The following is a 24,009-nucleotide window of genomic DNA, read 5'->3' on the forward strand; positions in this document are numbered from 1 at the left end:
ACGCAGCAGGCCAGGCAGCATCTCTAGGAAGAGGTATAGTTGACGTTTCGGGCCGGGACCCTTCGTCAGGACTAACCTGAAGAAGAGATAGTAACGGATTTGAAAGTGGGGGGGGGGAGATCTGAAATGATAGGAGAAGGCAGGAGGGGAGGGGTGAATCTAAGAGCTGAAAAGTTGATGGGAAAAGGGATACCAGGCTGGAGAAGGGGGGAGGAGAGCCCGGAGGATGGAGAGCAGGCAAGGAGTTATAGTGAGAGGGACAGAGGGAGAAAAAAGAAAGAGAGAAAAAAAGGGTGAAAAAATATATAAAACTATATATATATATAAATGCCCCTCCTCCCCTTCAAACCCCATCCCTTATTTGTTTATTTAATACATTTTTATATATTTTTTTATTTTTCCCCCTTTTTTCCTCTGTCTCTCTTCTTTCTCCCTCTGTCCCTGTCACTATAACTCCTTGCCTGCTCTCCACCCTCAAGAAGCACATATTACAATGTGGGTTTTATATTACTCAATTATTTTGTTTTTTATTCATTCATTCACTCCTTTCTCCCCACCTAAATGAGAATATATACATGGGAGGAATACACAGGGAAGTCTTTTCTGTGTAATGAACACTGCTTTTTTTCACTTACTTTTATGGGTACTGCAGTGGGGGCCCTCAACTCACAGGTAGAAGAGGCTAACCCCCACGGCTAGACCTTTCCTCTAGCTCAACTCAGGGTTATCTACTAGAGACCTCAGCCTTGGAATCACACCTTTGTTTCCTTTTTCCTCATTCGTGTTTTTTGATTCTTATTTGTTCAGGGAGTAGATTGATTAAGTTTTATTCTGCTGATTTATTCTGCTATAGTTGGCGGGAGGAGAGAGAGCCGCGCGTCTGCAGCCCTCCGGTGAAAAAGGATATCGTATCCGTTAAATAGGGGCCGTGGACAATTCTGGTTTGATGGAGATGGACGTGAAAGCACAGAGGAACATCTGGAGAAATTCCTGAAATGCTCCTTCGCTGCTGTCGTTACTGTGCGGTTGGAAATCTTCCGGAGGGAAGGCCACTAAATCCCTGGCTTTGCCTGCTGTTGGCGACCGAGATTGAGGTCGAATCGTTCGGACAGAGATGGCGCTCAGTACTCGGGGTCGGAGAGCTGATTCGGAGGCTTGAAGTTTTCGGATGACTCAGAGACGGATTGTGGTCGGGCGTGGCAGGGAGAGTTTTTCTTCCTTCTCCCATCTGCGTGAGATGTGGAACATTTGAGAAACTTTGAACTTTTTACTGTGCTCATGGACTTCTTCATCAAGTTATGGTATTGTTGCACTTTTGTAACTATATGTTATAATTATGTGGTTTGTCAGTTTTTTCAGTCTTGGTCTGTCTTGTGTTTTGTGATATCACACCGGAGGAAATATTGTATCACTTCTTAATGCATGCATTACTAAATGACAATAAAAGAGGACTGCGTGTCTTCATAATCTAATCTAATTTCAACGATATACTGACAGATAAATACACATGGCTAGGGACAAAGTAAAATTCATTCTTTTAATGTCAATGGGCTGTTGAATCCAGTCAAACGCAGTAAAATTCTATCAAAAATGAAAAAAGAAGAAGCCCATGTGGTATATTTACAGGAAACTCACTTAGTGATAATGAGCATGGAAAATTAAAGAGAATGGGCTTCACTAATTTGTTTTTCTCCTTATATAAATCAGGACATAGGAGAGGAGTTGCTATTCTCATCTCAAGCAAGCTAAATTTTGAAAATAGATTTGAAATGGGAGATAAGGAGGGCAGATATATTCTGGTAAGGGGGAATATAGACAGAAATTCAGTTACTCTATTGAATATATATATGCACCCCCGGGAAGTGATATTAGTTTCTTCCAGAAAATTACTAATATTATGGTAACGGAAACAGAAGGTCTCTTGATATGTGGGGGAGACTTAAATTTACAATTACAACCAAAGTTAGACTCTTCCAATAGAAAAACCTATGAAACAAAGTCCTTACATAAGAAAGTTAACACACTTTTTGAGGATGTTGGTCTAATTGATATATGGAGGGACCTTTTCCCCGACGGAAGGAATTACACTCATTATTCTACCCCCCATTCTTTATATACAGGAAAAGACTATTTCAAAACATTTGGAAAAGACAAAATAAACACCTGTGGAATTGGGACAATAGATGTAAGTGACCATGTACCTATATATTTATCTGTTGATTTTGACCTACAACCAAAGAATACTATTTGGAAACAATTCAAGTCCACTCAATGATCCCTATTTTAAGGAACAAATTAAAAAAGAAATTGGTCTTTACTTAGAATGCAATGATAATGGAGAGGTTTCACCTCCCATTCTCTGGGATACTCTGAAGGCTGTCTTAAGAGGGAAAATTATAGCAATATCTTCATATAATAAAAAAAAGGAATAAAACATTACAGGAATTACAAAATAAGCTGAAGGAACTAGAAAAAAACACAAATTGAGTTTGGCACAGGATACGTTAGAGGAAATTTAAAAACTTAGGATTGAAATTAATAGTTTGGCTACACAAGAAATCAGGAAAAATCTAATGTTTCTGAAACAGAGACACTATGAAAGAGGATCTAAATCTATGAAAATACTGGCGTGGAAACTGAAAAAAAAGATAGTAGAAAATACAATTCATAGAATTAGGGATCTAAGAACAAAAGTGATAAAAAAAAATAAGCTAAGTGAAATTCAAGAAGCTTTTGAAATGTTTTACAAAACTCTATATTCCAAAGTTCCGGGGGAAGCACAACCCAAATTGACACCTTCCTGATTTCTATAGAGTTACCCACTTTAAGCAAAGAACAAAATAGAAAGATGACTGCTGACATAACTGAAGCTGAACTAAAAACTGCAATTAGTAGGCTTAAATTAAGCAAGTCACCAGGATCAGATGGATATACAACAGAGTGGTATAAAGGGTTTAAAAATGAGTTAATTCCTGTTTTACTCCCCACACTGAACTGGGCTCTAAAAAAGCCGCAAATGCCTCCCAGCTGGAAGGAGGCGATATTCTCAGCCATACCGAAAGAAGGCAAGGATAAAATGGAATGTGGATCACTTAGACCAATATCTGTTCTTAATGTAGACTATAGATTATTTACTTCCATCATGGCAAAACGATCAGAAGAGTTTCTACCCACACTGATATATAACGATCAGACAGGTTTTATACAACAATGCCAAACACAAGACAATATACGAAGGACACTTCACATTATGGATCATATACAAAAAAAATTGAAGCAGTAGTGATAAACGTGGGACGCTGAAAAGGCATTTGATTCGGTTAATTAGAATTTTCCTTACAGAGTTTTACATAGATTTGGTTTACATGATACAATTACTCAAACTATACAGGCACTATAATGACAATCCTACTGCTATGATTAAAATCAATGGATATTTATCAAATAGTTTTACCCTAGAAAGGGGCACGAGACAGGGTTGTGCATGGTCACCGCTATTCTTCGCATTATATCTGGAACCATTAGCTCAATACATCAGACAAAATGAAGATATCAGGGGAATTACTATTAAAGGGACAGGGCATAAATTGGCTTGTTAAGCAGATGATATTTTGATCTATCTATGGCAACCAACACACTCTTTACCTAAATTGATGCAATCCTTTGAACAGTAGGGTCAATTATCAGGATACAAGGTCAACATAGATAAAACCCAATTACTTTCATATAGCTATAGCCCACCAAGAGAAATTGAAAGTAGTTATCCCTGGGCATGGCAAACAGAGTCCGTCAAATATTTGGGCATCATTATGCCAAAAGATTTGGCAAAATTATCAGAATGCAATTATCTGCCTATATATAAAAAATTAAGGAAGAAATAACGAGCTGGAACCTAATTCCTTTTTTTAGTCTCAGTTCAAGGACTGAATCTATTAAAATGAATATACTGCCCAGACTACTATATCTCTTTCAGACCCTACCAACAGAGATTGACCAAAATCAATTCAATGAATGGAACAAGATGCAATCAAGATATATATGGCAAGGTAAAAGGCCTAGAGCTCATCTCAAAACTTTGCAGTTAGCCAAGGAAAAGAGGGGATGGGGCCTACCTTCTCTTCGAGATTATTATTTTGCAGCGCAGATGAGAGCTGTGATATGCTGATGCAACCGATCATATGATGCTCAATGGAAAAACATTGAGGAAAGGATACTTTCCATCCCCATACAGGCAATTTTGGCTGACAACAACCTACAAAGTTACATAAATACTATTGATAACCCATGGGTGAAATGGACTCTTAAAACATGGAAAACTATTATAAAAGAATATAAACTAGAGGGAGATATTGCAATTCTTAAATGGCGTGCATATGACTCAGATTTTACGCTGAATAAACTGGATACTAGATTTAAGGACTGGACAACTAAAGGAATAACAGTTCTTTGCAATTTAATGAAAGAAGGAACACTGTTCAGTTTTGAAATGCTTAAGGAGAAACACATATTAGAAAAACAAGACTTTTATCGGTATTTGCAGATGCGACAGTATGTTCATTGAAGGGTTAAAAATATAACCAAGGCAAGTGGGACAAAAAGCATTATCAAGGATGCATCTCACCCTAACCATGGACTTTTTACTCTCCTCCCATCCAGTAGGTGCTACAGGAGCCTCCACTCCCGCACCAGCAGGCACAGGAAGAGCTTCTTCCCTGAGGCTGTGACCCTGCTGAACCTCACATCACAGCGCTAAGCAGTATTGCACCCATATTGTACTGTCTCAGTACTTTTACATTTGTGTGCTGTAGCACTTACTTTTTATTCACAATTATTTTGTAAATAACACTATTCTTTGCATTTCTGGTTAGCTGCTAACTGCATTTCATTGGCTTTGTATCTGTATTTGGCACAATGACAATGAAGTTGAATCTAATCTAATCTACATGTTTGATAGAGCTATTTAGAAAAGCATATAATTCAGATAATAGTAGTAAAATCGAGCGTGTATAAGGGTTTGTGAAATCTTAAAACATTCGATTTCATACATTAAAACAAAATAGGAGAAGGAAGGAGGGATAATTATATCTGAGGAAGAATGGACAATAATATGGAGGCATCAATGGAAGTCAAGTCAAGTCAAATTTATTCATAAAGCACATTTAAAAACAACCCATGTTGACCAAAGTGCTGTACAATCCATAACAGGTAGCTAAAATCACAAATACAAGAAACACACATATAAACAACAAAGCACACAGCTTATAGGCATAAAATAAACAACACATGAGCCTAAGCACAAGCCAAAATTTGGCCACGTCAGGAAGACTCAAACGCTAGTGAATAAAGGTAAATTTTGAGCCTGGATTTAAAAGAGTCGATGGAGGGGGCAGATCTGATAGGGAGGGGAATGCTGTTCCACAGTCTACGGGCTACAAAAGCAAAGGCACGGTCACCCCTGAACTTAAATTTAGATCGCGGGACAGCCAGGAGCCCCAAGTCAGCTGACCTGAGGGACCTGGAAATAGAATAAAGGGTTAGAAGGTTTGTGATATAAGGGGGGGGCAGCCCATTTAGGGCTTTATAAACAAACAGGAGAACCTTAAAATCAATTCTGAACCGTACTGGCAGCCAGCGGAGGGAGGCCAGGATAGGAGTATATGATCCCTCTTCTGGGCACCTGTCAGGAGCCTGGTTGCGGCGTTCTGGACCAGTTGCAGACGGGACAGGGGCGACTGACTAATCCCAGTATACAGGAAGTTGGAGTAGTCCAAACGGGAGGATATAAGGGCGTGGATGACTTCCTCGAGATCTTTGAAAGAGAGAAACGACTTGATTTTAGCAATAGTACAAAGCTGGAAAAAACTGGCTTTTACTACTGCATTAACTTGCTTGTCAAACCTAAAGGCGGAATCAAATATGACACCAAGGTTTTGACATGGGGTTTGACGAGGGTGGACAGGTTACCAAGACTGTTGGTAATCACTTTGATGGAGTCAGGGGGGCCAAATAGGACAACTTTAGACTTGCCTTCATTCAGCTGCAGGAAATTTTGTGCCATCCAACACTTTATGTCCTCAAGGCAGTTCATGAGGCTGGCTAGAGTTGACTGTTGTTTGGTTTCAAGGGGAGATAAAGCTGTGTGTCGTCAGCATAACAATGGAAGGAAATGTCATGTTTTTGAATGATTTGGCTGAAGGGAAGCATGTATACACATAGAGAAAAGAATGGGACCTAGGTTGGAACCTTGTGGGACCCCACAGGAAAAACTATCTGGAGAAGAGGAAAATTTGCCTATGTTGACAGTGCAGCTTCTATTTTTGAGGTAGGATGTATACCAGTTCACAGAAATGGAGGGAGTTTGGATGGAAAAACTTGCTAAGATATTTTATTACACCCTCCCAGAAATTCCATTATGATGGTAACCTCCCTGTTTGCTGGAGAAATTGTGGAAATCAAAATGCAAACCGTTATCATATTTTCTGGGATTGCCCTGTTATCAAAGACTATTGGAGTGGGATACACAATGTCCTACAAGACATTTTTAAATGTGAAATACCCTTAGAAAGTAAGACCATATATTTTGGGTATATACCTCAAGGATGGTTGAAAAGAGATAAATATTTAACGAATATACTGCTGGTGGCTGGTAAAAAGGCTCTTACCAGGAAATGGTTATCACAAGAGAGCCCAACATTAAACGCATGGATGGAAATTACAATGGACATTTACAAAATGGAGAAGATAACAGCCTCTGCTAATCGTAAGTTGGAACAATTTGATTCATTCTGGGAAAGGTGGATTAACTACATAACACCTCATGGGCCTGATTTTATTCTCACAAATCAATGAATATGTTGTAAAAATAAAAGATCACTCCCTACTTGTACACAGTTTTCTCTTTTTGCTTGTTCTTTCTTTCCTTTCTTTTCTATAAGTATATACCTCAGATAAATATTATGTGGAGATTTGTGACAAATATGAATATATGATATATATGTACAGTGTCTGAAATACATCATATGGAAATGTGTTTGATGATGAACTTCAATAAAAAATAAATTACAAAAAAAAAGGAAGGGCATTCAGCATGGTGTGTCACATTAAGACAGAATTCAGAAGGCAGCTGTCTCATAAAACACTTGTGAATCTGATGTCTTGCAAAATTAACAAATTCATTGATACAGACTGCTATGAGGTTGAGACTTCTAGCAAAATGCTCAAATCTGCCAAGTAAGCCACATCACAGTACAAGGAAAGTTTGCAAAAGAAATAGAAACGCTATTTGCATTGAGACTGCCAACAAAATACTCAACAAGGAATATATATGTGTGTGTGTGTGTAAATAGTTTCAATATGTAATCAAATATATTGTTTGTTCTTTCATAATCAAATGTCCTGTATATATACACCCTTGGAGATCGACTGGGGGAGGGGATATGGGGGTTGCGGGGAGCGGGGGTGGTGGTGCTACCTCCCTGAAATGAGTTTTTGCAGGGTGGGATGTCTACATGAGGCATGAGGAAACCGGTGTTTGCAGAATCCATTAATGGCATCTTGCTTACCCAGGAACCTCCATGCTTCATAATTCGCCGTTAATGACCCAGCGATCAAATGCGCAGGCGCGTCGCCGTAGGTACAGAAATGCGCGTGCGCACCGCGGAAAAAAAGGCTCTGGAGAATCGGCAGTAGGTAGGAGTGGGATTTCGGGTGGCGATTTTTCTTAAATTATAAAATTAACACCCGCTTCCGCACTGTGTTTGAGGGACAATTGCTGCGAGCTTCGCACACACTGTGGTCTGTCAAACCCGGCGTAGTGATGGTCTTTTTTTCTGTCGAAGGCTACGACCCACAGTCGGGCCCCAGGTAGCTTTCTGCGTTGGGCGTAGATGCTGGCGCCATTTGTGGGGCGCATGCGCATCGATGGGTAGCGATTAGATGGGTATCTCCTTCGTGGGGATTTCTGGGTACATAGGCAGCCATGGCTCTTTGCTGTCCTGTTTATAAGGCTTGTTTTGAAGCGCAGGGGGAAGGAATGGGAGTGCTTGTATCTGTCTTCTCCTACCGAGTTTCAGCTACCTAAATCCAAGGATTAGGAACTCGAAACAAAAATACAATTCTGTGTTAATCTCGGATGAAGAAGCTACTTCCAAACAATGCGAATGTCATGAGGGAAAAAAGCCTTTCACCAGCTTTAGTTCTTGAGATAATCATCTTTGTCTTAGCTCCTCTTGTTCTCTCTGATATAATGATATCAACCATCTTTGTCCTGGGTAACAAGTGACCTGCAGCTTTCACATCACCAAAGTGCCACATTCCATTGAAAAACACTGCTGCCCTTCCCTTCAGTTTCATTGGCATTGCCATTGATTAGTTCACTGCCATAAGTCGCCGGAAGCAGAGGTCAGGTAGTTACAAAGTCTCCAGGATGTAATATCAGTCCAGGTGAAAGGTCTTGGCCTGAAACATCGACTGTTTACTCTTTTCCATGGATGCTGCCTGGCCTGCTGAGTTCCTCCAGCATTTTGTGTGTGTTACTTTGATTTCCAGCATCTGCAGATTTTTCCTTAACTAGAAACATAGAAAATCTACAGCACAATACAGGCCCTTCAGCCCACAAAGTTGTGCCGAACATGTCCCCACCTTAGAAATTACTAGGCTTACCCATAGCCCTCTATTTTTCTAAGCTCCATGTACCTATCCAAAAGTCTCTTAAAAGACTCTATCATATCTGCCTCCACCACCGATGCCGGCAGCCCATTCCACGCACTCACCACTCTCTGAGTAAAAAATTTATCCCTGACATTTCCTCTGTACCTACTCCCCAGCACCTTAAACCTGTGTCCTCTTGTGGCAACCATTTCAGACCTGGGAAAAAGGCTCTGACTATCCACACGATCAATGTCTCTCATCATCTTATACACCTCTATCAGGTCAAGTCTCATCCTCTGTCGCTCTTGTATGTAATATGTGCTCTTTTGTAGTGCTGTGGGTCATGAGCAGTACTTGAAACAATATTAATGGTGAGAGACAAACTGAGCCAATGTCACAGTTTGAAGAGGGAAAAAAGGCCCATTCTGATATAGTCAGAAATGTAGATAACTCAATGGTCAGTCTGGATGCCTGTGCTGTGCCCAGTTAGAAGATCAGGAGCAATTCCTCTAACTTGGGTTGAACCTCAGTAAAACAGTGTGATGTCAGAGCACACCACAGAGGCTAAAATGATCTCATCTGAAATGCAATCCTTCACTCATTGATGCCTTTTGTAAATCTTTTTACAGGTTAGAAATGGCAAAGAATTTGCCCATGGGAACATCAAACATCACAGCACATCACTTTTGCTGTCTCCGTCCAGATACTTCCTTTGAAATGCCAATATAAATGTTGTCGATCCTTGGAGAAGAAGAACTACCTCATCCCAGATGGGAAGGTGCTCTGTGTCTGAAATGAAGTTTTATGTTGTAACTCAGTGAAATCCACTGGAACCGGGGTGCTGAGAACACACCAGCACTTGTTCACTGGAGATCGGTTCTTCAACTGCATTGACACTGCAAGGGATTCACTGCATCTGACATCAGACTTGATGAATCACCCGAGAATTGGTAGTAGAGAGATATCAGTTACCTATTCTTTGTATGGGAGGGATCTACTCAGTCATTTGCCGAGAAGACACATCAGCAAGTTCACTCCATAGTGAGATTGTTCACCTGTTCTGACTACGGGAAGCAATTCATTCTGTCATCCAAGCTGAGGATACATCAGAAAATTCACACCGGTGAAAGCTGTTCACTTGTTCCATGTCCGGGAAGAGATTCACTCACTCATTCTACCCACAGACAGACCAGTAAGTTCACAAGGGAGAGGGACTGTTGCGTGTGTGGGAAGGGATTCCTCAGCCATCTGATCTGCTGACGCATTTCACACTGGGAACAGGCCGTACATCTGCTCAGATTGTGGGAAAGGATTCACTCACTAATTCCACCTACAGACACAGCAGTCTGTTCACACTGAGGAGATGCCATTCACCTGCTCAGACTGTGGGAAGGGGTTTCTTCACTCATCTCAACTGAAGGTACATCAGCGAGTTCACACTGGGGAGAGGCCGTTCACCTGCTCAGACTGTGGGAAGGGATTTCCTCATTCATCTCAGCTGAAGGTGCATCAGCGAGTTCACACTGGGGAGAGGCCGTTCACCTGCTCAGACTGTGGGAAGGGATTCACTCAGTCATCCCACCTACAGAGACACCAGCAAGTTCACACTAAGGAGAGACCATTCACCTGTTCCGTGTGTGGGAAGGGATTCACTCAGTTATGCAACCTACATGCACACCAGTCAGTTCACACTGAGGAAAAACCATTCATCTGCTCAGACTGTGGGAAGGGATTCGCTCGGTCATCTCAGCTGAATGTACATCAACGAGTTCACACTGGGGAAAGGCCATTCACCTGCTCAGACTGTGGGAAAGGTTTCTCTCGGTCATCTGACCTATTGGCACACCAGTCAGTTCACACTGGGGAGATGCCGTTCACCTGCTCGGAATGTGGGAAGGGATTTCCTCGGTCATTTCAACTGAAACTACACCAGCGAGTTCACACTGGGGAGAGGCCGTTCACCTGTTCCGAATGTGGAAAGGCATTCAGTCAGTCATCTGACCTATTGGCACACCAGTCAGTTCACACTGGGGAGAGGCCGTTCACCTGCTCAGACTGTGGGAAGGGATTCACTCGCTCATCTGACCTATTGGCACACCAGTCAATTCACACTGGAGAGAGGCCATTCTCCTGCTCAGACTGTGGGAAAGGATTCTCCCGGTCATCTCACCTACAGATACACCAGCGAATTCATACAGGGGAGAGGCCATTCACCTGCTTAGACTGTGGGAAGGGATTCACTCGGTCATCTCACCTGCAGACACACCAGTCAGTTCACACTGGAGAGAGACCATTCATCTGCTCAGAATGTGGGAAGGGATTCACTCGGTCATTTCAACTGAAGGTACATCAACGAGTTCACACTGGAGAGAGGCCGTTCACCTGCTCACACTGTGGTAAGGCATTCACTCAGTCATCCAGCCTGCAGATACACTGGCGAGTTCACACTGGGGAGAGGCCATTCACCTGCTCTGAATGTGGGAAGGGATTCACTCAGTCATCCACCCTTGTGGCGCACTATCGAATTCACACTGGGGAGAAGCCATTCACCTGCTCTGAGTGTGGGAAGGGATTCACTCATTCATCCAACCTTGTGATGCACTATAGAGTTCACACGGGGGCAAAGTTTAAATAAGCTGCACGCTGGATATTTGACCATCACAGTTGCTCAATGGAGAAGCAACTTCAGAAGTGACTGCTGGTGTTGCACTCTGCAATTATTGCTGCTGTTCAACACACCCATTTCTGCACCTTGGCCACTGGGCACAAAACAAGTTTGTTCTGATAATGTTCACCTTCAGTGGGAGTGGAGTTTCTGGATCTGGATCTGTTCCACGATAGTCCTTTTAAATCCTTCCCTACTGTTCACTCCTAGCTATGATGATGCTCACCACTCTGTGGGTGAAGAATTTTAATTTTCCTTTATTTTCCTGCATGTCTTTCTGCGGACTGAAGAAGATGAGCTGACTGCATTTATGCCTGAAATGTTCTTCATCCCTCAAATCTCTGCGCTGAGGCAAAATTACATTGGTAAAGAACCCCATTATTCCCTGCTCTTTTCAATGTTATAGGTCATTCTCTAAGCTTCTAAAGGGTGTATCTCACACTGCTGAGTTGTTAGGATACATCATTGTCCTCTAATGTCTGAAAGCATTAGTTGGGGAACCTTCAGCTGGATATTGAATGGAGCAGGGCCAGAAATCAGAGACGAGTCAGTGCAGGGCAGAGTTTTTGGGCATGTGATGAGGAGTGTGGAAACAGCCAGGGGGTGGGGGAAAAGGTGTGGCAATGAGAGATGGAGTAGCAACATTTGGAGGCTGACAGAGGCAAAAAACTTGGTTAATTTGACTACTGACACACAATGCCTGTTAACAGTGAATATATTAATATAGAAACATAGAAAATAGGTGCAGGAGTAGGCCATTCGGCCCTTCGAGCCTGCACCGCCATTTATTATGATCATGGCTGATCATCCAACTCAGAACCCCGCCCCAGCCTTCCCTCCATACCCCCTGACCCCCGTAGCCACAAGAGCCATATCTAACTACTCCCTCTTAAATATAGCCAATGAACTGGCCTCAACTGTTTCCTGTGGCAGAGAATTCCACAGATTCACCACTTTCTGTGTGAAGAAGTTTTTCCTAATCTCGGTCCTAAAAGGCTTCCCCTCTATCCTCAAACTGTGGCCCCTCGTTCTGGACTTCCCCAACATCGGGAACAATCTTCCTGCATCTAGCCTGTCCAATCCCTTTAGGATCTTATACGTTTCAATCAGATCCCCCCTCAATCTTCTAAATTCCAACGAGTACAAGCCCAGTTCATCCAGTCTTTCTTCATATGAAAGTCCTGCCATCCCAGGAATCAATCTGGTGAACCTTCTTTGTACTCCCTCTATGGCAAGGATGTCTTTCCTCAGATTAGGGGACCAAAACTGCACACAATACTCCAGGTGTGGTCTCACCAAGGCCTTGTACAACTGCAGTAGTACCTCCCTGCTCCTGTACTCGAATGGGTTCTCATAAACATATTGACTGCATTGGTACCATTTGACAAAGGGGAGTCAATGCTTGCAAATGCTTTCAATAGCAATGTTCTTACCCAGAAATCTGAGCTTCAGAATGTACTATCACTGCAAATCGAGTGTGCAGGTGCCGAGAGTCCCAAGTTGTGTCACCCTGCCATAGGAATAGGAGTAGAATTAGGCCATTCAGCCCATTGAGTCTGCTCCATCATTCCATCATAGCTGATCCTGGATCCCACTCAACCCCATACACCTGCCTTCTTGCCATAACCCTTGATGTCCTGACAATCAGGAAATGATCAACTTCCATCTTAAATATACCCACAGAATTGGCTTCAACCACATTCTGTGGCAGAGCATTCCACAGATTCACTACCCTGGCTAAAAAAAAATTACTCATTACCTCAGTTCTAAAAGGTTGAGGCTGTGCATTCTAGTTCTGGATACCTCCACCATAAGAAACATCCTCCCTACATCCACCCTATTAAGTCCTCAACATTTGGTAGGTTTCAATGAAATCCTCACGCATTCTTCTAAATTCCAGTCAGTATGGGACCAAAGATGCCAAACACTCCTCATATGTTAACCCCTTTCCCAGAATCATCCTTGTGAACCTCCTTCGGACTTGCTCCAATGACAACACATTCTTTCTGAGATATGGGGCCCAAAACTGTTGACAATACTCCAAGTGTGGCCTGACTAGTGTCTTAGACTCAGCATTGTCTCCTTGCTTTTATATTCTCTTCCCCTTGAAATAAATGCCAATGTTGCATTTGCCTCCTTACCACAGACTCAACCTGTAAGTTAACCTTTTGGGAGTTTTGCACAATGATGACTCCTAAGACTTCTATCATCCAAATCATTGACAAACAATGTGAAAACTAGGGGTCCCAATACTGACCCGTGAGGAACACCACTAGTCACCAGCAGCCAACAAGAAACTCCCACTTGCTGCCTCCTGCCTGTCAGCCATTCCTCTATCAATGCCAGTATCTTTCCTGTAACACAGTAGGAAAGTCCAGGTAAATGATACCCACTGCCTCTCCTTTGTCCACTCTGCTTGTTACTTCCTCGAAGAACTCTAACGGATTTGTCAGGCAGGAATTCCCTTTACCATGCTGACTTTGACTTATTTTACCATTAGTCTGCAAGTACCTTGAAACCTCATCCTTGATAATAGACTCCAGCACTTTCCCAACCACTGAGGTTCGGCTAACTGGCCTGTAATTTCCTTTCTTTTGCCTTCCTGCCTTCTTAAAGAGTGGAGTGACATTTGCAACCTTCCAGTCCTCAATCAAGTGCCAGAATCAAGAGATTCTTGAAAGATCATAACCATGGCATCTTTTATCTCTTCAGCGACCTCTCTCAGGACTCTGGGATGTAGTCCATCTGGTCCAGGTGACTTATCCACGTTAAGTTTGCCTAGCATGTTTTCCTTTGTAATAGCAATGGCACTCACTCCTACTCCCTGATATTCACGTACCCTGGCTCACTGCTAGTGTCTTCCACAATAAAGAAAGATGCAAAGTATCCATTGTTCACCTGCCATTTCTTTGTTCCCCATTACTACCTCACCAGCATCATTTCCCAGTGGTCTGATACCAACTCTCACCACCCTTTTACTCTTTATATAACTGAAAAAAATTTTGGGCTTCCTGCTTTATATTATTGGCTAGTCTGCCCTCATATTTCACCTTTTCTTAAAATTTCTTTTAGTTTCCTTTTGTTGGATTTTAAAAGCTTCCCAATCATCCAACCTCCCATGCACTTTGCTATATTATATGCCCTTCCCTTGGCTTTTATGAAGTCCTTAATTTACTTGTCAGCCACGGTTGCCCACCCCTGCCATTTGAGAACTACTTGTTCTGTGGGACATATCTATCCTGCATCTTGTGAGCTATTCCCAGAAACTTCAGCCTCCGCTGCTGTGCCATCATTCCTGCCAGTATCCTCCTGCAATCCACCTAGGCAAGCTCCTGTCATGCCTCTGTAATTCCCTTTATTCCATTGTGATATTGACACGTGTGACTAGAGAGAGAGAGAGGCTTCTCCCTCTTAAATTGTAGTATGAATTCAACCATATTATGATCACTACCTCCTAAGGGTTCCTTTACACTAAGCTCCCGTATATAGACAATAGACAGTAGGTGCAGAAGTAGACCATTCGGCCTTTCGAGCCTGCACCGCCATTCTGAGATCATGGCCGATCATCTACTATCAATACCCGGTTCCTGCCTTGTCCCCATAACCCTTGATTCCCCTATCCATAAGATACCTATCTAGCTCCTTCTTGAAAGCATCCAGAGAATTGGCCTCCATTGCCTTCTGAGGCAGCACGTTCCACACCTCCACAACTCTCTGGGAGAAGTTCCTCCTCAACTCTGTCCTAAATGACCTACCCCTTATTCTTAAACCATGCCCTCTGGTACTGGACTCTCCCAGCATCTGGAACATATTTCCTGCCTCTACCTTGTCCAATCCCTTAATAATCTTATATGTCTCAATCAGATCCCCCCTCAATCTCCTTAATTCCAGTGTGTACAAGCCCAGTCTCTCTAACCTCTCTGCATAAGACAGTCCGGACATCCCAGGAATTAACCTAGTGAACCTATCTGCACCTCCTCCACAGCCAGGATGTCCTTCCTTAACCCTGGAGACCAAAACTGCACACAATACTCCAGGTGTGGTCTCACCAGGGCCCTGTACAAATGCAAAAGGGTTTCCTTGCTCTTGTACTCAATTCCCTTTGTAATAAAGGCCAACATTCCATTAGCCTTCTTCACTGCCTGCTGCACTTGCTCATTCACCTTCAGAGACTGGTGAACAAGTACTCCTAGATCTCCTTGTATTTCTCCCTTACCTAACTCCACCCCATTCAGATAATAATCTGCCTTCCTGGTCTTGCTCCCAAAGTGAATAACCTCACACTTATTCACATTAAACGCCATCTGCCAAGTTTCTGCCCACTCACCCGGCCTATCCAAGTCACCTTGAATTCTCCTAACATCCTCATCACATGTCACACTGCCACCCAGCTTAGTATCATCAGCAAACTTGCTGGTGTTACAATGCCTTCCTCTAAATCATTGACGTAAATCGTAAACAGCTGTGGTCCCAATACCGAGCCCTGTGGCACCCCACTAGTCACCACCTGCCATTCCGAGAAACACCCATTCACTGCTACCCTTTGCTTTCTATCTGCCAACCAGTTTTCTATCCATGTCAATATCCTCCCTCCAATGCCATGAGCTCTGATTTTACCCACCAATCTCCTATGTGGTACCTTATCAAATGCCTTCTGAAAGTCAAGGTACACCACATCCCTTGGATCTCCCTCACCTATCTTCCTGGTTACATCCTCGAAAAACTCCAATAGATTAGTCAAGCATGATTTGCCCTTGGTAAATCCATGCTGGCTCGGCCCAATCTTATCACTGCTATCAAGATATACCGCTATTTCATCTTTAATAATGGACTCTAGCATCTTCCCCACTACTGATGTTAGGCTAACAGGGCAATAGTTCTCCATTTTCTCCCTCCCTCCTTTCTTAAAAAGTGGGATAACATTAGCCATTCGCCAATCCTCAGGAACTGATCCTGAATCTAAGGAACATTGGAAAATGATCACCAATGCATCCACAATTTCCAGAGCCACCTCCTTTAGTACCCTAGGATGCAGACTATCTGGACCTGGGGATTTGTTAGCCTTCAGTCCCATCAGTCTACTCATCACCGTTTCCTTCCTAATGTCAATCTGTTTCAGTTCCTCTGTTACCCTATGTCCTTGGCCCATCCATGCATCTGGGAGACTGCTTGTGTCTTCCCTAGTGAAAACAGATCCAAAGTACTTATTAAATTCGTCTGCCATTTCTCTGTTTCCCATAACAATTTCTCCCAATTCATTCTTCAAGGGCCCAACATTGTTCTTAACTATCTTCCTTCTCTTCACATACCTAAAAAAACTTTTGCTATCCTCCTTTATATTCCTAGCTAGCTTGCGTTCATACCTCATTTTTTCTCCCCACATTGCCTTTTTAGTTAAGTTCTGTTGCTCCTTAAAAATTTCCCAATCATCTGTCTTCCCACTCACCTTAGCTCTTTTATATTTCTTCTTTTTTAATGCTATGCTATCTCTGACTTCCTTTGTCAACCACTGTGGCCACTTTCCCCCCTTTGAATCCTTCCTTCTCTGGGGGATGAACTGATTTTGCACCTTGTGCATTATTCCCAAGAATACCTGCCATTTCTGTTCCACTGTCTTTTCTGCTAGGATATCCGACCAGTCAATTTTGGCCAGCTCCTCCCTCATGGCTCCATAGTCTCCTTTGTTCAACTGCAATACTGACAGTTCTGATCTGCCCTTATCCCTCTCAACTTGCGGATAAAAACTTATCATATTATGGTCACTACCTCCTAATGGCTCCTTTACTTCAAGATCACTTATCAAATCATGCGTTCAGTGGACAAAAGGATCCACACATCAGTGTGATGGACCTCCTAGCACAGCTGAGATCTTGCTATCAAAACCTTAGGAATTGGGACTCAGATGAAAGATAATAGTTCTGAGTTTACCTTGCATCCGGAACTCATATTTATCCTTCAGATAAATAGATACATAATTTTCTCCCATTTGAAATGGAACATAGCAATCAGGTCTGTTGTCCAGAAGCAGCTGATGTCCGTACCTCGGTAGATAACTAGAATAGTTAAAACTAAGGCCTGAAAGAAGAACTGCATTCAGCACCTAATGAGGAAGTGGAGGGATGGGTTAGTAGGTTTGCTAATGACACAAAGGTTGGAGGTGTTGTGGATAGTGTGGAGGGCTGTCAGAGGTTACAGCGGGACATTGATGGGATGCAAAACTGGGCTGAGAAGTGGCAGATGGAGTTCAACCCAGACAGGTGTGAAGTGACACACATCAAAGTTGCTGGTGAATGCAGCAGGCCAGACAGCATCTCCAGGAAGAGGTACAGTCGACGTTTTGGGCCGAGACCCTTCGTCGGGACTAACTGAAGGAAGAGTTAGTTAGAGATTTGAAAGTGGGAGGGGGAGATCCAAAATGATAGGAGAAGACAGGAGGGGGAGGGATGGAGCCAAGAGCTGGGAAGTTGATCGACAAAAGGGATGTGAGAGGATCATGGGACAGGAGGCCCAGGGAGAAGGAAAAGGGGGAGGGGGGAACCCAGAGGATGGGCAAGTCAGAGGGAGAAAAAGGAGAGAGAGAGAGAAAGAATGTGTGTATATAAATAAATAACGAATGGGGTACGAGGGGGAGGTGGGGCATTAGCGGAAGTTAGAGAAGTCAATGTTCATGCCATCAGGTTGGAGGCTACCCAGACGGAATATAAGGTGTTGTTCCTCCAACCTGAGTGTGGCTTCATCTTTACGGTAGAGGAGGCCATGGATAGTGTGAAGCGGTTCATTTTGGTAGGTCAAATATGATGGCAGAATATAGTATTAATGGTAAGACTCTTGGCAGTGTGGAGGATCAGAGGGATCTTGGGGTCCAAGTCCGTAGGACGCTCAAAGCAGCTGCACGGGTTGACTCTGTGGTTAAGAAGGCATACGGTGTATTGGCCTTCATCAATTGTGGAATTGAATTTAGGAGCCGAGAGGTAATATTGCAGCTATATAGGACCCTGTTCAGACCCCACTTGGAGTACTGTGTTCAGTTCTGGTTGCCTCACTACAGGAAGGATGTGGAAGCCATAGAAAGGGTGCAGAGGAGATTTACAAGGATGTTGCCTGGATTGGGGAGCATGCCTTATGAGAATAGGTTGAGTGAACTCGGCCTTTTCTCCTTGGGAGCGACGGAGGATGAGAGGTGACCTGAGAAAGGTGTATAGATGATGAGAGGCATTGATTGGGTGGATAGTCAGAGGCTTTTTCCCAGGGCTGAAATGGTTGCCACAAGAGGACACAGGTTTAAGGTGCTGGAGAGTAGGTACAGAGGAGATGTCAGGTGTAAGTTTTTTACTCAGAGAGTGGTGAGTGCGTGGAGTGGGCTGCCAGCGGCAGTGGTGAAGGCGGATACGATAGGGCCTTTTAAGAGACTTTTGGATAGGTACATGGAGCTTAGAAAAATAGAGGGTTATAGGTAGGCCTAGTAATTTCTAAGGTAGGGACATGTTCGGCACAACTTTGTGAGCCGAAGTTCCTGTATTGTGCTGTAGGTTTTCTATGTTTCCATGAGTTAAAATGTCAATTAGAGCTGAAAGGGGAAAATGCAAACTCCTTCCTTCACTTTGGTTCTTTAGCAAAACACTTTTGCTGAATGTCATCTAGTTCTGGATCCTTCTGCCAAGCGAGACTTTTGTTTCACCTATTCTCTCTGGTTGTATAATGATAATCGACCCCTCTGTCTTGTGTAACAAATGACCTGTAATTGATGATCCTTGGAAAAGTGGGCATATCTCATCCCAGCTTGAAACGTGTATCTGCTTTGTGTCTGAAATGAAGTTTTCTCTCACAACTATTCAATGAAACCCATTGGATCCCTGAGAACACTCCAGCATAACTTCATCAGTGATCAGACACTTAACTCCTTGAAGCACTGGGGTAGGAAATTCTTTATGTCATCTTACCTGATGATGTACTAGAGAGTTAATAGCAAGGAAAAATCATTCATCTGTTCAGATTGTGGGAAGGGGTTCAGTGTTCATCCAGCCTGCAGACCTACAGTGAGTTCACAGTGGGAAAAAGTTTGTTCACCTGCTCTGTGGGAAGGGATGTAATTCAGTATTTCGTCTAGCAGAATCACCAGCGAGTTCATGCTGCGGAGAGGCTATTCTATTGCTAGTTGTGTGGCTGGGCATAAACTGAATCATCCTACCTGAAGGTATATCTAGAAGTTCGCACCACCGAGAGAGAGTATGCTGCTGTGACTGCGGGAGGGGGTTAATTTGGTTGTCCAACCTGAAGACACTTCAGAGAGTTCAGACTGGAGGGAAGCCATGATCCTGCTCCATCTGTAGGATGGGATTCACTCAGTTATCTGAGCTGTTGACACATCAGAGTTTACAATGGGAAGAAGCTGTTTGGCTGCTCTTTGTGTGACAGAGTTTCCTTACTTTTCCCACATGCAGATACACTAGCAAGTTCACAATGGGGCATGACTGTTTATCTATTCCGTCTATGGGAAGCGACTCACTCAGTCCTCTGTTGATATGCACTGGGGAGAGACCGTACTCCTGCTCAGACTGTGGGAACAGATTCGCACAGTTATCTCACAGCATGAGGCAGCGAGTTCACACTGAGAGGCTGCACACCTGTCCTTTGTGAGCAAACAGCTTTGCTCAATCATCCCACCTGCTCTAACGCCAACAAATTGAGTTTAAAGAACTCTATGTTAAATATTTAACCATCACGTTCAGTGAATCCATTTGCAAGTTCAAGAGTGACTGTTGGTGCCAGTTATTGCTGCTGTTCATCACACCTGGAACTGAACCCTGGTCACTGAGCACAGGAGGGATTTGTTTTCATGACATGAGCCTTAATTGGACTGGAGTTTAATATTGTGGTTCTGTCATAAATAAATAATTTATATTTTAAACCTCATTCTTTAAATCAGTTCTTTCTGTTGTTTTTAAATTGCATGTAAATCTAAACAAAACTGTGCACAATTTACATGCAAATTGCTGGAGACAGCATATATGGAGGGCGATAAGCAGTTTGACCTTTTGATCTGAGACCCTTCATCACCTGCTCTCTGGGTTTCCTTGTTCTCCCACTTCACCTCAGCCTCTTGGTTACACTTCTTGCCAGTCCATGCCTCACATTTCAGATTTCTTCCCAGCCCTTTCTTCAGGTTGCTTATTTTCCTCTCCCCCACATCTCTGGATGCCCCCCAAGTTCCTGCCTCTGGGCTGCCCCCATTCTTTCTCACCCATCCTCGATTCACTAGATTGCTCAGTTCCAGCATGCCCACTGAATTTGGGACTCCCCAACCACTTCACCACTGCCTTCATCTCTTCGACCACTGGGTTACCCTACCACTTTTAAATCCATGTTTACCCCTGACTATGGGTCACCCCTCCCCATCCCCTTTTAATCAGTCACCCCACTCCCACTCAGTGTTACCCTCTTCACCCCTCCTCCTCTTGGCTCCATCCTGTATCCCACAGCCATATCCTTCAAGCTCTTTTTGGATAGTCACCTCCCTATCCTTTGGTACCCCGCTTCCCACCCCTAACTCACAGTTGCCCTCTCCCTCCATCTGCCCTTACTCCCACCTGACCCACTGCATTTGGATTGCTGCATTCTTCCCCCACCTTTGTGTTGGCCTCTTCCCCAATGTCACTGGGTCACGTCTTTTCTCCCCTTTCTGCTACTCATCCTTCCACACATTACTCATGGTCTCCCATTACTCCCTCCCCTTTCCCCTGTCTCCAAGTCTCCCTCCTTCCACAGTCTCTGAGATGGCCCCTTCACCCCATCCCATTTCCCCACATTCACTCCATGTTCTCTGCACTCCCTCCTTATCTCCAGGTGACCCCTTCCCACTGACAATGGAATGTCCCCTTCCTCCTCCTATTAACCCTAATGCCATCTTTGGACACTGAATCCCTTCCCATCTTAGGAAAGGACCACTCCCACTGTTTTTTTTTGGAACCTCATTCTCTCTTGAGACTACCAAGCACCTTCCTTTTCCAGGACGCAACCCCCTCCCCATCTCTGGGACATTACCATCACTCCTTCCCTGCGTCTCTGTATTTGTCCTTTTCTTTCTCCCCCGCCCGTCTCTGGGACATCCCTTTCTCCCCCCGATCCATGCCTGTGATGCCTATTTCCTCTCCCTTCAGCACCCCCTCCCACCCACCATTTGTATTTCACCCAACCTATAATCATCTTCCACCATTCATAATACCTGGCCGGGGGCGCCCCCATCCCTATACATCATTACTTTCCACATACTGTATGTAGAAGCCCCGTTTCCCACTGCTCCTACCAGTTCCCCATTCTCTGTGACGTACCATTCCCTCATCATCCTACCCTTGAATACCTCCTTACTCACCCCCTTCTCCTGTCTCTGGCTTCAATCACCTGCATTCCCCTCCCCCACTCCCTTTCTACCATCTCTGGATCACTATCTTACCTTTCCTCCAACTAGGGTCCCATCTCTGGGTTGCCCCTGCACCGTCGCCTGTGGTACATAGCTTTCCATCTTCACTTTATCTCTTGTGGCCCTCTATCTATGGGATGCCCACTCCCATTCTTCCGTATCTGGGACACCCTGCCTACACTCATTCCTCCAACTCTGGGAAGTCCTATTACCCAGACTATACCACATCTCAACACACCATCCTCACACCCTCGCCCCCACTGCTGAGATGCCCATCCAGTCGTTTCTGGGTCATCCCCTACCCCTTCATCCGTCTGCTTTCCCCCCTCCTCAGCATGTTCCCTCAACCCCATTTTCCTCTTCCACACTTCCAACCCATCTACCTCCAACTCTGATGCAGCATTTCTCCTCTGCTCCCTGTCTTTAGGACACCCGTTTCTCCCCACTGTTCTCTGTGATGCTCCATTCCACGTCCATCTGTGGGATGCCCCTTTCTCTCTCCCCACTCCATTTCTTGAATTCCCCCTTCTCTCCCCTCCAACACCCATCTCTATGATCCCTCATTCCATCCTCCTTATCCATCCTTTTCACTCTCAGTCTCTGTCATGCCCCTACCTTGTGTGAGATGACCACTTCACCATCACACCTCATTCCCCTGTCTCTTCAATGCCCACACCAAATCAGCTGCCCTATTTCTGGGATGCTATCTTCCCACCTCAGCCCCGTCCTCAGGGACGCCCACTTTCCACAACACTATAATCCCCTGTTCCCCCTTTGTTCTGTACACTCATCTATGTTACACCTCTTTCTCCTTCCTGGCTGAGAAGATCCCACCTTACCGTCCCTGTGATATTCCCTTCCTCCTCTAAAACCTCGCATCTCTGAACATTGTGTACGTCTCCTGTTTCTAGCACATCCCCTAAACCCCCTCCATTCCTGGGATGCACATTCCCACTTTCCCTGTACCCAATGTCGACTGGCAAGTCTTCTTCCCCTACGTTACCTCCACACTGATAAGCACACACATGCATGCATACCCCAACATATCGACACTCGTACACATACACCATGAAGCATGTACAACCACCTGCCACATGTGAACATGCCGACATACACACAGGCGTAAACTTACACAGATGTTGGTGCAGCCTCTCACAACACTCTTAAGTCTGATGGCATTTCTGACCTCAGAGCTGGTTAACTAGGGAAACTTCCCTGAACACATTTGACAAACTTTATCTCACCCAGTCCTTTGACAATATGGGAGTCGCTGTCAATATATGGAAAGTTAAAATTACCTACCATCACAACCTGATGTTTTTGCAACTGTCTGCTAACCTCTACGTATTTCTAAAGGGGCTGGTGAGCAGCCAGAAGTCTTGTTACATATTGGCACCAATGACACAAGTAGGAAAGCAAGAAGGTCCTCAGGAGAGAATTTAGGGAGGTAGAAAGATGGAAAGTAAGACCTCCAGGGTAGCAATCTTTGGATTGCTGCCTGGGTCACGCGCAAGTGAGGGTCAGAATAAAATGATTTCACAGATGAATGTGTCACTTGAGAAAATGGTACTGGGGGCAAGTTTTCATATTTCTGAATTATTGGGATGTCTACTGGGGAAGGCATGACCCGTACAAAGAAGATGGGTTGCATCTGATCTCGAGGAGGACCAATATAATTGCAGGCAGGTTTGCTAGAGCTGTTGGGAGACCTCAACAGCTCTAACAAACTAGGGTTTCCCAACATTTTTTAATGCTGTAGACAAATACCATAAAGCAAGGGATCCATGATTTGGCAGGGTGATGGGGACTAGAAACCATGAATTGTGTTCTTTATTTTCTCTTGTGCATTGGGTATTGGTCTTTTTATTTTTATTCTTTTTTTCTTTAAGTGGGTTATTTTGGGTTTCTTCCTCTGTGACTACCTGTGAACAAACAAATCTCAAGGTTGTGTAATTTATACATTCTTTGACAATAAATGTACTTGAGTCCTGATTATATGGTCATTTAAATTTTTTAATTATTAATTGTACTCTGTTGCTGCTGCAAAACAATAGGTTTCATTACATTTGTCAGTGCTATTAAACCTTATTCTGATCTTTTACCACAACCATTCCACTGTCTGCTCTGGCATTCTGATTCCCATCCCCTTGCAACTCTAGTTTAACCCCTCCCTCCACCTTACATCACTAGCACAACTTCCCACTAGGATATTAGTCCCCTTCAGTTCAGGTGCAAATCGTCCTGTCTATACAGGTTGCACCTTCTCTGATAGAACCCA

At 43.8% G+C, this 24,009-nt stretch overlaps 1 protein-coding gene across 4 annotated transcripts; it reads left to right on the forward strand.

Annotated features, from left to right (window-relative positions):
* Positions 1-7,650: 7,650 nt before the first annotated feature.
* LOC134352838 (zinc finger protein 229-like) lies at positions 7,651-23,714 on the forward strand. Of its 4 annotated transcripts, XM_063060333.1 has the most exons (4): positions 7,651-7,689; positions 9,279-11,045; positions 11,605-11,679; positions 19,756-23,714. In XM_063060333.1, exons 2-4 carry the CDS (start codon positions 10,013-10,015, stop codon positions 19,833-19,835), a joined length of 1,188 nt encoding a protein of 395 aa, XP_062916403.1. In that variant the 5' UTR covers positions 7,651-7,689; positions 9,279-10,012; the 3' UTR covers positions 19,836-23,714. The 4 variants fall into 4 exon arrangements, 3 of the variants coding, with proteins under 3 accessions (XP_062916403.1, XP_062916402.1, XP_062916401.1); XR_010019480.1 differs by having other exon boundaries at positions 9,279-11,679; positions 19,756-19,827; XM_063060332.1 differs by lacking the exon at positions 19,756-23,714 and having other exon boundaries at positions 7,676-7,685; positions 9,279-11,735.
* Positions 23,715-24,009: the final 295 nt, after the last annotated feature.

Source organism: Mobula hypostoma, chromosome 10, assembly GCF_963921235.1.
Source record: "Mobula hypostoma chromosome 10, sMobHyp1.1, whole genome shotgun sequence".
In the NCBI taxonomy this organism is placed as follows: domain Eukaryota; kingdom Metazoa; phylum Chordata; class Chondrichthyes; order Myliobatiformes; family Myliobatidae; genus Mobula; species Mobula hypostoma.

Excerpts from the sequence above, each read along its gene's own strand:
- LOC134352838 (XM_063060332.1), top strand. The coding sequence starts at position 10,013 with ATGCCATTCACCTGCTCAGACTGTGGGAAGGGGTTTCTTCACTCATCT.